At 40.7% G+C, this 14,557-nt stretch overlaps 1 protein-coding gene across 7 annotated transcripts in view; it reads left to right on the top strand.

Moving 5' to 3' along the window:
* PDZK1 (PDZ domain containing 1) overlaps positions 1–14,557 on the top strand; it is a 59,724-nt gene that overhangs the window by 36,480 nt on the left and 8,687 nt on the right. For 5 of the 7 annotated variants that reach the window (XM_040462480.1, XM_040462477.1, XM_040462475.1 and 2 more), the window contains 4 exons: positions 821–957; positions 1,786–1,981; positions 4,611–4,807; positions 11,100–11,348. In XM_040462480.1, the coding sequence (XP_040318414.1) occupies positions 821–957; positions 1,786–1,981; positions 4,611–4,807; positions 11,100–11,348 (779 nt within the window). The remainder of the gene's footprint in view (positions 1–820; positions 958–1,785; positions 1,982–4,610; positions 4,808–11,099; positions 11,349–14,557) is intronic. The other 2 variants (XM_040462474.1, XM_040462481.1) reach the window with 2 other exon arrangements.

The raw sequence follows: 14,557 nt of genomic DNA on the forward strand, positions 1-14,557 counted from the left end.
ATTTATTTTGTCATTATGAAGCTGCCCTTTGCCTAGGTTGAAATATTAATATCTTGAAAGAATTGATATCATTTCTCTATCTCTATCTCTATCTCTATCTCTATCTCTATCTCTATCTCTATCTCTATCTCTATCTCTATCATTTCTGTATCTAGCTGCCTTCTGTGGCTCTGTCCTCCTAGGCTTGCATCAGTGAGATTTGGTGACCTCATTGGTACAGGACGGTTGGTGATAGAACTAATTAAAGAGGACAGGGGGCACCTGGTGGCTCAGTCAGTTGACTGTCCGTCCAACTTTGGCCCAGGTCATGATCTCACGGTCTGCGTTGGAACCCCACGTCGGACTCTGAGCCCTGACAGCTCAGAGCCTGGAGCCTGCTTCCGACTCTATGTCTCCCTCTCTCTCTGCCCCTCCCCTGCTCACGCTCTGTTCTCTCTCTCAAAAATGAATAAACGTTAAAAAGAATTAAAAAAAAAATAAAAGGACAGAATGGAACAGATGCTTTCTAATTCCACAAATGCGAAGAATGGGAGTGTGATAGCGATACAGCCCGGGCACAGCTCGGTGCTTTTCCGGTTCAAAAGGCCAGTGCCACCTGAGATTCCTTCCTTGCATTTAGTTGGGGTCGGAAACTCTATTAGAATCAACAAAACCCAACAAAGCTCCTAGCACAAAGCCAGGAGCTGTAATTATAATTCTAGATCAGAAGGCAAAGTTAGCCTTAAAATTGGAGGTTGTAATTTTTACGTTATTGGGAGGAAATCCTTGTTGTTGGACTTTCTGTGTGATGGAGTTGTGATGCTGGTCCACTCCCTTTCAGGCAAAAAGGGAGTGTACATGACTGATATAACACCTCAAGGTGTGGCTATGAAAGCTGGTGTCCTGGCTGGTGATCACTTGATTGAAGTAAATGGAGAGAATGTAGAAGACGCCAGCCATGAGGAAGTCGTTGCAAAGGTATAGCCCAAAGGGGCACTTTTCTTACCTTTCACTCTCCTCCTATTGGAAGTGACAGGAAGACAGGAGTGGTAGTTTATGATGGAAGGAATATAATGATGGGAAGCTAATCCTTTGTTTTCAGAGTGAATAGACTCACTAGTGGTGTCAGCAGGGTTAGCATAGGGTTTTGGAACAAGGCTAGTTTCGTGTTATTTCAAAGAAAAGTGTTCTAAAGAACTGTCAACTTTATCTTTTGGATCTTTTTGTACCTGATTGGGAGCTCCGTCTGAATTTATAACAAATTGAGTGTTTCACTAAAACGTTTTAGCTCAAGCTGGCAGATAACCAATGTGATGATGAATATAGAGCTACGTGTAGGAGGTGTTGGAAGACCTGTTACCCCAGGTCTTATGTCCTGGGTCCATGACACATGGATTATGCTCTCAGGTTTTCCTTTGAGGTCACGTGGAACCATGAAAACTGACCAACTTCTCCTGGTAGAATAATTTTTCACAGTAGACCTTTACCTTCTTTTCCAAACTCCTTCTCTAGACGTAAGTACTTCGCTTAAGTACCTTTCTGGGTTTTCTGAATCCCAGCTCTCACTTGGGTTCAGTTCGCATCTGTGTGGGTGAGGTCATACTTAACAAAGGGGAAAACAGCTGTAGAAGTGGGGATCGAGAAATCCCAGGGAGATCAGGAGGTAGTGTTATAGTTCAAACTCAGGCCTCACATTGCATATTTTCTGTCGAACCTAGAGACTGTGTGCCTCTGCGCAGAAGCTCTCCTCCTCCCCCGTGCCGTTCTTGGAGACCACTGTCAGTCTTACTGTGTGTGCTGTTCCAGGTGAAGAGTTCTGGAGGCCGCGTCATGTTCCTGCTGGTGGACGAGGAGACTGACAAGCTCCACACCGAGCAGAAGACCAGATTCAGGAGAGAGACGGCCAGTTTGAAACTGCTACCCCACCAGCCCCGTCTCGTGGAGATGAAGAAGGGGAGCAATGGCTATGGTTTCTACCTGAGGGCAGGCCCGGAACAGAAAGGTGAGGCGCTAGACGAGCAGAAAGCGTGGCAGTGGAACCAATTGAACAATGAAGTCCAATTCTTCATCCTAGTCCGACTCCAGAGTTCTGTTAGGCCCCCAACTTCCTAGCTGCTGCACGAGGAGATAGTAAGAGACTAGAAGGCATAGCCGGGTCATTTTCCATGGGGGCCTGACAACGGGTCTCTCAGGTTTTCCTTAGCAGAATGATAAAGCAGAATTTTAGATCTGGGCGGTAGTGTGCTGTAAATTTGCTCTCCAGGGGGACAAATTCCACCTAATTTGTAGCATTTGTTGATCTATTTTATTTTATTTTATTTTATTTTATTTTGGTGGTGCAAATACTCCCATTACATCTGATTTCAAGCTACCAATGTGCTGTCACAGAGTGCAATGCTGAGAAGTATTGGCGAGAAAGTGTTCTCACGAGCTTGGACGAGCCAGCTCCAGTACGCCACCAGATCCAAGGCAGAGGTGTGGGCTGGGGCCTGGGAATCCAATAGAACCAGGAATCTTTCTGATTCCTTGCAACTCAACAAGAAAAGAACTACATTCCTTCTAGGGAAGCTGAATATATAAAAGAATGCAGCTTCAGGCCATTTTGCAAACTGTTATTCTCCTAGAAGTTGCTATGTTCTGTTCATTATATTTGAATTAATCGAATGTTAATTTGATTAATATTATATAAAAGCATCCTCAGGGCCTTCTAGAATATCAAGTGGATCAAATAGGAGTTCTTCAGTCAAGGAGCCTCCTGTTTAGTAGAGGAGATGCAATACTTATGTCCATAACTGAAGGTAGTTGTGAGGAGAACCTTAATATGGGTTAGATAAAATACTGTTGGAATTCAAGGTTGGAACACATTTTCCTTACTAAAAAAGTACAGGAAGACCTCATTGTAGAGATGGCACCTGAGCTCAGGCTTTGAAGTATGAATAGAATTTGGACAAACAGATGGTGTGGGAACAACGCAGGCCATTCCATTAGGATGGGATTGTGTGAATAAAGCAGGGAAATATGGGCACAGTTTGGCATCTGAGGTGTAGCACAGGAAACCATGTTAGAAAGGTAGGTTGGAAAGAGATGATGAAGGGCCTTTAATACCAGGTCGAAGAGTTTAGACTTGGCTCTGTGGTCGATGGGGAGTTAAAAGTTTTTTCAACAGTGTGATAAGAAAAAATTAAGCCTATAGCACCTTGGGGGCTTACGCATCTCAAACACAATCCTAATAATTCTGCAAGAAGAATTTCTGAACTTAAGGGCTTGGAGAAGATACAGTAATTATTATAAAGTCAAATAGTTGTGGTTTCACTGGGACCAAACTCAGGTCTGTTCTGTTCTTTTTTTTTTTTTTTAATTTTTATTTTTTAATGTTTTTATTTATTTTTGAGACAGTGACAGAGCATGAACAGGGGAGGGGCAGAGAGAGAGGGAGACACAGAATCCAAAGCAGGCTCCAGGCTCTGAGCTGTCAGCGCAGAGCCCGATGCGGGGCTCGAACTCATGCACCATGAGATCATGACCTGAGCCGAAGTCGGACGCTTAACCGACTGAGCCACCCAGGCGCCCAGGTCTGTTCTGTTCTAAAGCCCACACTCGTGCTGTTGCCCCAGGGAATGACTTGGTCCGACATTGCATCAAGAAGAATCTGAAGGCAGATCTGTATTGGAGAAGACAGAGATCAGGGACAGGGAGAGCAATTCATAACTGAAGGTAGGTAGAGTTTAAGGCAGGAACTAATACCACCTGCATTGAGGGTAGAGGAAGTGGCTCCAGAGAAGAGGAGATATGTCAAATATTAAGGCAGCAACAAAGGACCTAGGAGTTGATTGGAATACGGGGAGTGGACACTGAGGAAGAATTGTTCCTACGTGTCAGTGACTGGAGTGATGGTGCTCCCATGAACAGGTGACCTAGAGGAGGAGCTTTGGGATGGGGGTGATGGGCAGAGATGGCTTTTGGTTTGAGTATGTTACATTTGAGGGATCTATGGGATACCTAGTTGGAGATGCCCAGCAGCCAGCTGGAAGAGTGAAACTGGAGCTTGTTACAAAAGTGGGAGGGACAACAAAAAAGACAGTGTGGGAGATCTGAAGGCGTCTGGTAAAGACAGTTCAAGTCGGGAGAGGAAGGGGGAAGACACATTGTCGAGGCACGCCCACAAACACATTCACAGTCAAATACACCTAGTGGCTACTAAAATGCCAGCATGGGTTTCCTAGGCTCTGTCTTCTTTGGTTTTGTTCTTCTTTCTTCTTTCAACCCCCCTTTTAATGGCTTAGCTTCTCCATAAGATGTATGGGTTACAAGAGCTTCCTGGGAACTAGCTGACTCCTAATACTTAGCATGTTATTTTGTCAAGATTGAGCCTCAGACACTTTTAGTAACATGATTTTTTTTCCTTAAGGTCCTTTCATTGGTAATGGCTAAGTTTGTTCCTGGAGTAAGTTCTGGGCAGGGAATGAGGCTGGATAGGGTGCTCACAGGCTTTCTCTGATGCCAGTGGGAGGGGCAGTAGTATTCAGCATGCCTTTTACATTTATTTATCAGATCCTTGGGCTCCAGCAGAAATGCCACAGTTTAATTTAGGGATCTTTCTGATAATTTTATTTAATTTTTTGGGAGGGTAGGTCAAGTCGTCAAGGACATAGATTCCGGAAGTCCAGCAGAGGAGGCCGGCTTGAAGAACAACGACTTGGTAGTCGCTGTCAATGGCGAGTCTGTGGAATCCCTGGATCATGACAGTGTGGTGGAAATGATTAGAAAGGGTGGAGATCAGACTTCGCTGCTGGTGGTGGACAAAGAGACGGACCACATGTATAGACTGGTAAATAATTCAAGGCCACGCATTCGTGCATTAAGGTTGGGTCCATTCCCTCAAGTCCTCAAACTTTGGCTAAGTTACCACTTTGATTTTCAAACTGGAAGGGGTGTAACGGTCATCATTAAGGCTGCATTGAAGGTCAAGTTGGTAGTGACAAGAGAATGCCAAGTGATTGGTACGTGAGTTTTAAATCCTTAGATTCAAGATTTTGAAAGAATTTGCGAATGTAACTACAGAATTACTCTTGCTGATCTGAGAAAAATCTACGAACATTACCCTGGAAATAGGCAGATATAGCCCTAACTGTGCCAAATAGCAAACAACTGGATTTTAAACTATAGACCAATAAATGCCATTAACCCTGCATAAAAGCCTAGAAAGGATTATTAAATAGCTCCTGAGCCCTTAGCAAGGGAATAGAAACATGGATTCACCAAGACTAACATTAGTGTCACACTAACCTTATTTGCTCTTAACTTTTAATCACAACAGGTGTTACCTGCATGTCTTTTTTTTTTTTTTTTTTTTTTAATAATCTTTTAATTTTATCACAAGAACTGAGATTCGGTCTAGTTTAAGAGACATTCAGGGGCCTTCGATGTACCATCCGCCTTGCTAGGTGGTGGTCACACAGATGAACAAAGATGAACTTATTCTATGTGATATACAATAATGGCAGCATCCGAAGGTACATAAATGATAGCGAGGAATATGATAGGGGTGGTATTAGCCCCTTTTTACAGATTTGCAATTTCCTAGTCTCTCGAAACTTCATTTTTTTAAGTCACCCATCCCAGCCGGTATTTGAACCCAAGTTGTTTTGCCGAGTGAAGGGCTTGAACTCACGACCCTGAGATCAAGACCTGAGCTGAGATCAAGAGTCGGATGCTTAGCTGACTGAGCCACCCAGACACCCCTGAACCTAAGTTCTTAATTCATTCCACCATATTCCCTCTCAGCACATCTTGATTAGGTATTTCAAGATACTTGTGTAAAGAAAATTGAAGGGTAAACTGGATGATAGAAGGATTTGTGGGTTTTTAGCTAGTTTACGGCCATACTTGAAGGATAATTGATATTGGAACAATGTCTTTCTGCATAGATGTCTCCAATGGTATTCTGCGTATCCTAAGCTGTTTATAATCCAATTTGGAAACATGGAAAATGTTTAACATACTTTAGTCATACAGATGGCTTAATGTGTTGATGGGTAATTAATTTACTAGAGATTATAATATTCAAAATATCCAGTCAGGATAGAAAGAAGCATAAAAACTAGTAAGTTTAACTTTAAACAGGAATAAATTTCACATACTAATTTAAAACTAAATTGTATGCATATCAAATGGTGAGACCTGATTTGAGGACTATAAAAAAAGAACAGAAACCTGATGATACCCTACATAGCTGCCCCCACCCCAAAAAGGCAATTTAAACGGACACTTGGCTTTTGGAGAGGACAGTTGGTCAGACCGTACTTAAAATGACTAGTAAGTAATGTATGCTTGGGCAAGTTACCCTGGCTGTACTTGTTTCCTTAGTTGTAAAGTGGGGAGAGCCACTGTGCAGTGTTATATGAGCTAATATTTAGAACATTCAGAATAACGTGTGGCATATAGAAGTGTTGTTTAAGTCAACATCGTGTCCAGTTCTGAGAACATGACTGTAAGAAGTCCAGTATCAAGAAAGGTAATTGGAGCAGAGGTTCTAGAAGTCACAATGTGAGTATTTAGCTTGAATAAGCATAGACTTTTGGGGAGGAAAGGAGAGTATCTTCAAGAATTCTAAAAGCAGGGGTGCCTGGGTGGCTCAGTTGGTTAAGCTTCCAACTTTGGCTCAGGTCATGATCTCAGGTCTGTGAGTTTGAGCCCCGCATCGGGCCCTGCACTGACAGCTCAGAGCCTGGAGCCTGCTTCCGATTCTGTGTCTCCCTCTCTCTCTGCCCCTCCCCTGCTCACGCTCTGTCTCTCTCTCTCTCAAAAATAAACATTAAAAAAAAAAAAAAAAGAATTCAAAAGACTAAATGATAACATGATGACTGTGTAAGGGGACAGATATGTTAATTAACTTGATTGTGGTGATCACAATGTGTATGTATATCAAATCACACTGTACATACACCTTGAATATATACAGTTTGTCAATTACACATTAATAAAGCTGGAAAAACCATGAAGCACAAATTGACAAACTTGGAAGTGGAAATAGGCAATTCCACAATAACAGTTGGGAGATTCCTCGTTCTTAATCACGGATCGAGCCACCAGACAGAAGATAAGGAACTCAAGGACTTGAAGAAAATTAACTAGATCTAACAAATATAGAGCACACTCTACCCAACAACAGCCCCAACTGAAGCTGCCAGGAACAGGGTGAGCCATTTTTGCTGAGTGGTGACCTCCCAGCTTGTGGAAAAGTTCAGACAGAAGTCAGGAAGTCACTTCTCAGGCTGCTATAAAGGGGATTCTGGCATTAATTCTTTTCCACTCCCTCCTAATTCTATGACAATGATTTAATTATAATGTTTTGGTTAATACAAGAGAGAATTTTGAAAAACATGTTTTCCCCATCTTCTTCCTCCCCCTCCCTTCAGCCCCTCTAAAGCAGGTTCCACACAGGGGTGGGTGGATCTTTGAGATATAACCGTGAATGAAACAAACACCTAAACAAGTTCCTGGCACATACTAGGCACCCAGATATCTGAAAGTGAATGAAAACTCGCTAAGTGTTTAATGTTACTATGCTTGCCCTCAAGATTAGCTGCTGTGATCACATACAGTTGATTTGCCCTTTGGGTAGTGATGTTGGAGGTATTTTTGTATGTAACAAGTCACTGATAACTTTCCACATTTCATTTTATTTTATTTTTTGTTATCATTTTTAAAATAGAATTCATTGTCAAGTTGACTAACATACAGTGTGTGAAGTGTGCTCTTGGTTTTGGGGGTAGATTCCCGTGGTTCACTGCTTACATACAACACCCAGTGCTCATCCCAGCAAGTGCCCTCCTCAATACCCATCACCCACTTTCCCCTCTCCTCCACCCCGCCATCCACCCTCAGTTTGTTTTTTCTCTGTATTTAAGAGTCTTGTGGTTTGCCTCCCTGCCTCTCTGTTTGTAACTAGTTTTTCCGCCTTCCTTCCCCCATGGTCTTCTGTTAAGTTTCTCAAGTTCCACATATGAGTGAAAACATGATACCTGTCTTTCTCTGACTGACTTATTTCACTTAGCTTAATACCTTCCAGTCCCATCCATGTTGCTGCAAATGGCATGATTTTATTCTTTCTCATGCCAAGTAGTATTCCATTGAATATATAAACCACATCTTCTTTATCCATTCATCAGTTGATGGACATTTAGGTTCTTTCCATAATTTGGCCTTTGTTGAAAGTGCTGCTATAAACATTGGGGTACATGTACCCCTATGAATCAGCACTCCTGTATCCTTTGGATAAATTCCTGGTAGTGCTATTGCTGGGTTGTAGGGTAGTTCTATTTTTAATTTTTTGAGGAACCTCCACACTGTTTTCCAGAGTGGCTGCACCAGTTTGCATTCCCACCAACTGCAAGAGGGTTCCTGTTTCTCCACATCCGCACCAGTATCTGTTGTTTCCTGAACTGTTTATTTTAGCCACTCTGACCAGTGTGAGGCGGTATCTCAGTGTGGTTTTGATTTGTATCTCCCTGATGATGAGTGACATTAAGCACCCTTTCATGTGTCTCTTGGACACCTGGATGTCGTCTTTGGAGAAGTGTCCATTCATGCCTTTTGCCAATTTCTTCACTGGATTATTTGTTTTTTGGGTGTTGAGTTTGATAAGTTCTTTATAGATTTTGGATACTAACCCTATATCCAATATGTCATTTGAAAGTATCTTCTCTCATTCCATTGGTTGCTTTTCAGTTTTGTTGATTGTTTCCTTCAGTGGGCAGAAGTTTTTTTTATCTTGATGCGGTCCCAGTAATTCATTTTTGCTTTTAATTCCCTTGCCTTTGGAGACATGTCGAGCAAGAAATTGCTGTAGCTGAGGTCAAAGAGATTGTTGCCTGTTTTCTCCTCTAGGGTTTTGATGGTTTCCTGTCTCACATTTAGGTCTTTCATCCATTTTGAGTTTATTTTTGTGTATGGTGTAAGAAAGTGGTCTAGTTTCATTCTTCTGCATGTTGCTGTCCAGTTCTCCCAGCACCATTTGCTAAAGAGATTGTCTTTTTTTCCATGGGATGCTCTTTCCTGCTTTGTCAAAGATTAGTTGGCCATCCATTTGGGCCCAATTCTGGGTTCTCTATTTTATTCCATTGGTCTATGTGTCTGTTTTTGTGCCAATATCATACTCTCTTGATGATTACAGCTTTGTAGTAGAGGCTAAAGTCTGGGATTGTGATGTCTCCCGCTTTGGTTTTCTTTTTCAACATCACTTTGGCTATTCAGGGTCTTTTGTGGTTCCGTACAAATTTTAGGATTGTTTGTTCTGGCTTTGAGAAGAATGCTGGTGTAATTTTGATTGGGATTGCACTGAATGTGTAGATTGTTTGGGTAGTATTGACATTTTAACAATATTCTTCCAATCCATGAGCATGGAATGTTTTTCCATTCTTTGTGTGTTCTTCAATTTTCTTCATAAGTTTTCTATAGTTTTCAGCATGTGGATCTTTCACATCTTTGGTTAGGTTTATTTCTAGGTTTTTTATGGTTCTTCGTACAATTGTAAATGGGATCGACTTCTTGATTTCTCTTTATGTTGCTTCATTGTTGGTATATAGAAATGCAACCAACTTCTGTACACTGATTTTGTATCCTGCAACTTTGCTGAATTCATGTATCAGTTCTAGCAGCCTTTTTGGTGGAGTCTTGCAGGTTTTTCATGTAGAGTATCATGTCATCTGCGAAAAGTGAAAGTTTGACTTCTTCTTTGTCAATTTTGATGCCATTTATTTCATTTTGTTGTCTGATTGCTGATGCTAGGACTTCCAACACTATGTTAAACAACAGTGGTGACAGTGGACATCCCTGTCATGTTCCTGATCTCAGGGGGAAAGCTCTCAGGTTTTCCCCATTGAGGATGATATTAGCTGTGGGCTTTTCATATATGGCTTTTATGTTGTTAAGGTATGTTCTTTCTATCCCGACTTTCTTGAGGGTTTTTATTAGGAAAGGATGCTGTATTTTGTCAAATGCTTTTTCTGCATCTGTTGACAAGATCATATGGTTCTTATCCTTTCCTTTATTAATGTGATGTATCACATTGGTTGATTTGCAAATATTGAACCAGCCCTGCAGCCCAGAAATGAATCCCACTTGATCATGGTGAATAATTCTTTTTATATGCTGTTGAATTCAATTTACTAGTATCTTGTTGATAATTTTTGCATCTGTGTTCGTCAGGGATATTGGCCTGTAATTCTCCTTTTTTGTGGGATCTCTGTCTAGTTTGGGAATCAAAGTAATGCTGGTTTAACTTTACATATTTTAAAGACAGAAAGAAATGTGGAACATTTGCAAGTATATAACTGAAAGGTCTGAAATGTAGTTGAATTGGGTAACTATGAGGTTCTTGGCTATTCTTGTTTAGAAAGGAAGATGTGGTCTTGTGGTTAGAGAATTGATAACCAGAGGACCCCAATCTAATTTTAGCCAGGCTGCTGAACAGCACAATTTGGGGCAGAGCACACATTGTACTCACTTTCAGTTGCCTGATTTTGTACTCATTGCCTAATAAAAGTCCTGGACACTCGTGGGCAGCAATTGAACTGCTGGTCCAGGATCTTGCCATACTCAAATCTACCTTTTTGATTCTCTCAATTAAAACCCACAGTCTAAGCTGTTAATTCTATTTAAAAAAACCAGTCGTATGTTTCCTGTTCTATGCCTCTTTTGTATTCAAGACCATCACACTCTTCTTCACATGGATGGTCTGGGAGTTGAGATGGATTAGAAGTATTTAAAGATGAGTTTGGCGTAACAGAAGTTTCAACTAATGGTTACAACAATAAATAATAAAAACGAGTATAACAAATTAGTACGTGTACTTCAGATGGTGATAACAGCTTTTATGTATATGCGTATTTGGTTACATGTTTATACACATTACTCATGACCAAGCTCAATATTTCTTTATACCTTTTCTGGTTAGGGTGGTAGAGAAATTTTACTGCCCCCAATCAGACGTATCTGCAAGAGCTGTGGACCATGTATGACACCTTGTAAATTAAGCCAGCACATTTAATAAAATATAACTACTCATACTTACAATTCATGTTTTTTTTTTTTTTTTCCCTTTCCTTTCCTTTCCAAAGGCTCACTTTTCTCCATTTCTCTACTATCAAAGCCAAGAACTGCCTAATGGTTCTGTCAAGGAGGCTCTGGCTCCCACTCCGGCTCCCGCTCCGGCTCCCGCTCCCGCTCCTGTGGAGGTTTCAAGTCCAGATACTACAGAGGAAGTAGGAGATCATAAGCCTAAACTCTGCAGGCTGGTTAAAGGTGAAAATGGCTATGGCTTTCACTTAAACACCATTCAGGGTCGGCCAGGCTCGTTCGTCAAAGAGGTATGGTAATCTGGTTCTAGCAGCCCAATGAACACGCCACAGTTAGGAGAGTCCTAGTCTCTCCCACTCATTGATGGCTTAGGTTACATTGAAGGCCTACATTGACGGTCTCACTTGGGTTTAAATAAATGCTTCCATGGTCCCGGACCCTTTAAGGTAGTGACGAGTACATCCTAAGCTCACATCTTTTATTTTTCTTAAACATCTAATTGTCTTTAGGTACTTTCAAGTCAAATAGAGTGAATCGACATGACTGTAGTTGACAGTCACTACCAAGTCTGACTGGGAGTGATACTTGTTTACTCCTGTGCATTTGGCGTAATGCCCCCAGCCTATAGGGAGTGACAGCGAGACTATCCCCATAGCTCTCAAGTTGGGAATGAAGAAGGGAACCTATGAAATCTAATTAATGCTCCAACTCAGAAGACCTACAATATGGTACTCAACCACTGTAATGCTACTTATTTTCTTCTGATGATCTTCATGATTTTTTAAAAATTGAAGTATAGTTGACATACAATGTTCTATTAATTTCAGGTGTACAATGTAGCATTTTCACAATTATATGCATTACGAATTCTCATCATCGGTGAGTGTAGTTACCACTGTCACCATACGGTTATTAAATATTATTGACTATATTCCCTAAGCTGTACTTTTAATTCCTGTGATTTACTTATTTTACAACTGGAAGCTTGTACTTCTTAATCCCCTTTGCCTATTTTGCCCATATCCCTCCCCCATCTGCCTCTGCTTTGGCAACCACCAATTTTTTTTGAATGCTTGTTTTGTTTCTTGGATTCTACATATAAGTGAAATAATAAGGCTGATTTCTGTCTGCCTTTGGTCCATCCATGTTGTTGTGAATGGCAAGATTCCATTCTTTGTTATGGCTGAGTAATATTCCATTGTGGACCCCTCCCTCCCCCCATCTTCGTTATCCTTTCATCTATTGGTGGACACTTAGGTGGCGTCCATATCTTCGCTATTGTAAATAATGCTGCTGTAAACAAAGGGGTGCATAGATAGTTTCAAATTGGTGTTTTTGTTTTCTTTGGGTAAATACTGAGAAGTGAAATTGCTGGATCTTATGGTATTTCTATTTTCAATTTTTTGAGGAATCTCCATACTGTTTTCCATAGTGGCTGCACCAATTTACATTCCCACCCACAGTGCACAGGGGTTCGTTCCCTTTTCTCCACATCCTTGCTGATACTTGTCATTTCTTATCTTTTTGATACTAGCTTTTCTGATAGGTGTGAGGTGACATCTCATTGTGGTTTTGATTTGCACTTTCCTGATTAATAATGGTGAGCATCTTTTTATGTGTCTCTTGGCATGTGTATGTGTTTGGAAAAATGCCTATTCAGGTCTTCTGCGCATTTCTTTTTTTTATTTTTTATTAAAAAAATTTTTTTTAACGTTTATTTATTTTTGACAGAGAGAGACAGAGCATGAGCAGGGGAGGGGCAGAGAGAGAGGGAGACACAGAATCCGAAGCAGGCTCCGGGCTCTGAGCTGTCAGCACAGAGCCCGACGCAGGGCTTGAACTCACAGACCACGAGATCATGATCTGAGCCGAAGTTGGACACTCAACCGACTGAGCCACCCAGACGCCCATTCTGTGCATTTCTTAATTGGATTATTTGTTGTTGTATAAGTTCTTTATATATTTTGGATATTAACCCGTCATTGGATGTATCTTCTCCATTCAGCAAGTTGCCCTTTCGTTTTGTTGATGCTTTACTCTGCAAAACCTTTTTAGTTTGATGTAGTCTGAGTGGTTTCTTTTTGCTTTTTTCCCCTTGTCTGAGGAGACAGATCTACAAAAATGTTGCTAAGGTTGATGCCGAAGTAATTACTGCCTGTGTTTTCTTCTAGGAGTCTTATGATTTCAGGTCTCCCATTTAGGTCTTTAATCCATTTTGAGCTTATTTTTGTGTATGGTATGAGGAAGTGGTCCAGTTTCTCCAGCACCATTTATCGAAGAGACCGTCTTTTCCCCACTGTATATTCTTCCCTCCTTTGTTGTAGGTTAATTGACCATATAAGCGTGGGTTTATTTCTGGGCTCTCTGTTCTGTTCGTTGATCTATGTGTCTGTTTTTGTGCCAGTACTACACTGCTTTGATTACTGTAGCTTTGAGGATACCTTAAAATCTGGGATTGTGAGACCCCCAGCTTTGTTCTTCTTAAGATTGTTTACCTATTTGGGATCTTTGTGGTTCCACACAAATTTACAATCTTTTGTTCTAGTTTGGAGAAAACCACTGTTGGAATTTTGATAGGGATTGTATGGGATCTGTAGATTGCTCTGGGTAGTATGAACATTTTAACGCTATTCTCCCAATCTATAAGCATGGAATGTCTTTCCATGTAAGTGTGCCATCTCCACTTTCATCAATGTCTTACAGTTTTCAGAGTACAGGTCTTTTAAAACTCTTTCTTAACTTCCTTGGTTAAATTTATTCCTATGTATTTTATTCTCTTTGATGGAATTGTAAATGGGATTGTTTTCTAAATTTCTCTTTCTGCTACTTTGTTATTAGTGTATACGAACACAACAGATTTTTGTATATTAATGTTTTCGCTTTTGCAACTTCATTGAATTCATTTACTCTGATAGTTTTTGGTGGAGTCTTTAGGGTTTTCTACATATAGTCTCATGTCATCTGCAAATAGTGACAGTTTTACTTTTTCCTTGCCAATTTGGATGTCTTTTGTTTCTTTTCCTTTTCCAATTTTTGCAGCTAGAACGTCCAGTACAACGTCAAATAAAGGTGGCAAGAGTGGACATCCTTGTCTCCCTCCTGATCTTAGTGGAAAAGCTTTCAGCTTTTCACCGACTACGTTAACCGAGGGTTTGTCATATAGGGTCTTAATTATGTTGAGGTATGCTCCCTCTAAGTCCACTTTGTTAAGTTTTTATCATGCTGAATTTTGTCAAATATTTTTTCTGCATCTATTGAGCTGGTCATTAGATTTTTAACTTTCGTTTTGTTAATGTGGTGTATCACATTGATTTGTGGATATTGAACCATTCTTGCATCCTTGGAATAAATCCCACTTGATTGTGGTTAATGATCCTTTTAATGTGTTGTAGAATTTGGTCAGTTAATATTTTGAGGATTTTTGCATCTATGTTCATCAGGAATATTGGTGTGTAATTTTGTGTATGTGTGTGGTGTGTTTGCCAGGTTTTGGTATCAG

The sequence above is a fragment of the Herpailurus yagouaroundi genome, unplaced genomic scaffold, assembly GCF_014898765.1.
Source record: "Herpailurus yagouaroundi ecotype Mexico unplaced genomic scaffold, PumYag 322, whole genome shotgun sequence".
Taxonomy (NCBI): domain Eukaryota; kingdom Metazoa; phylum Chordata; class Mammalia; order Carnivora; family Felidae; genus Herpailurus; species Herpailurus yagouaroundi.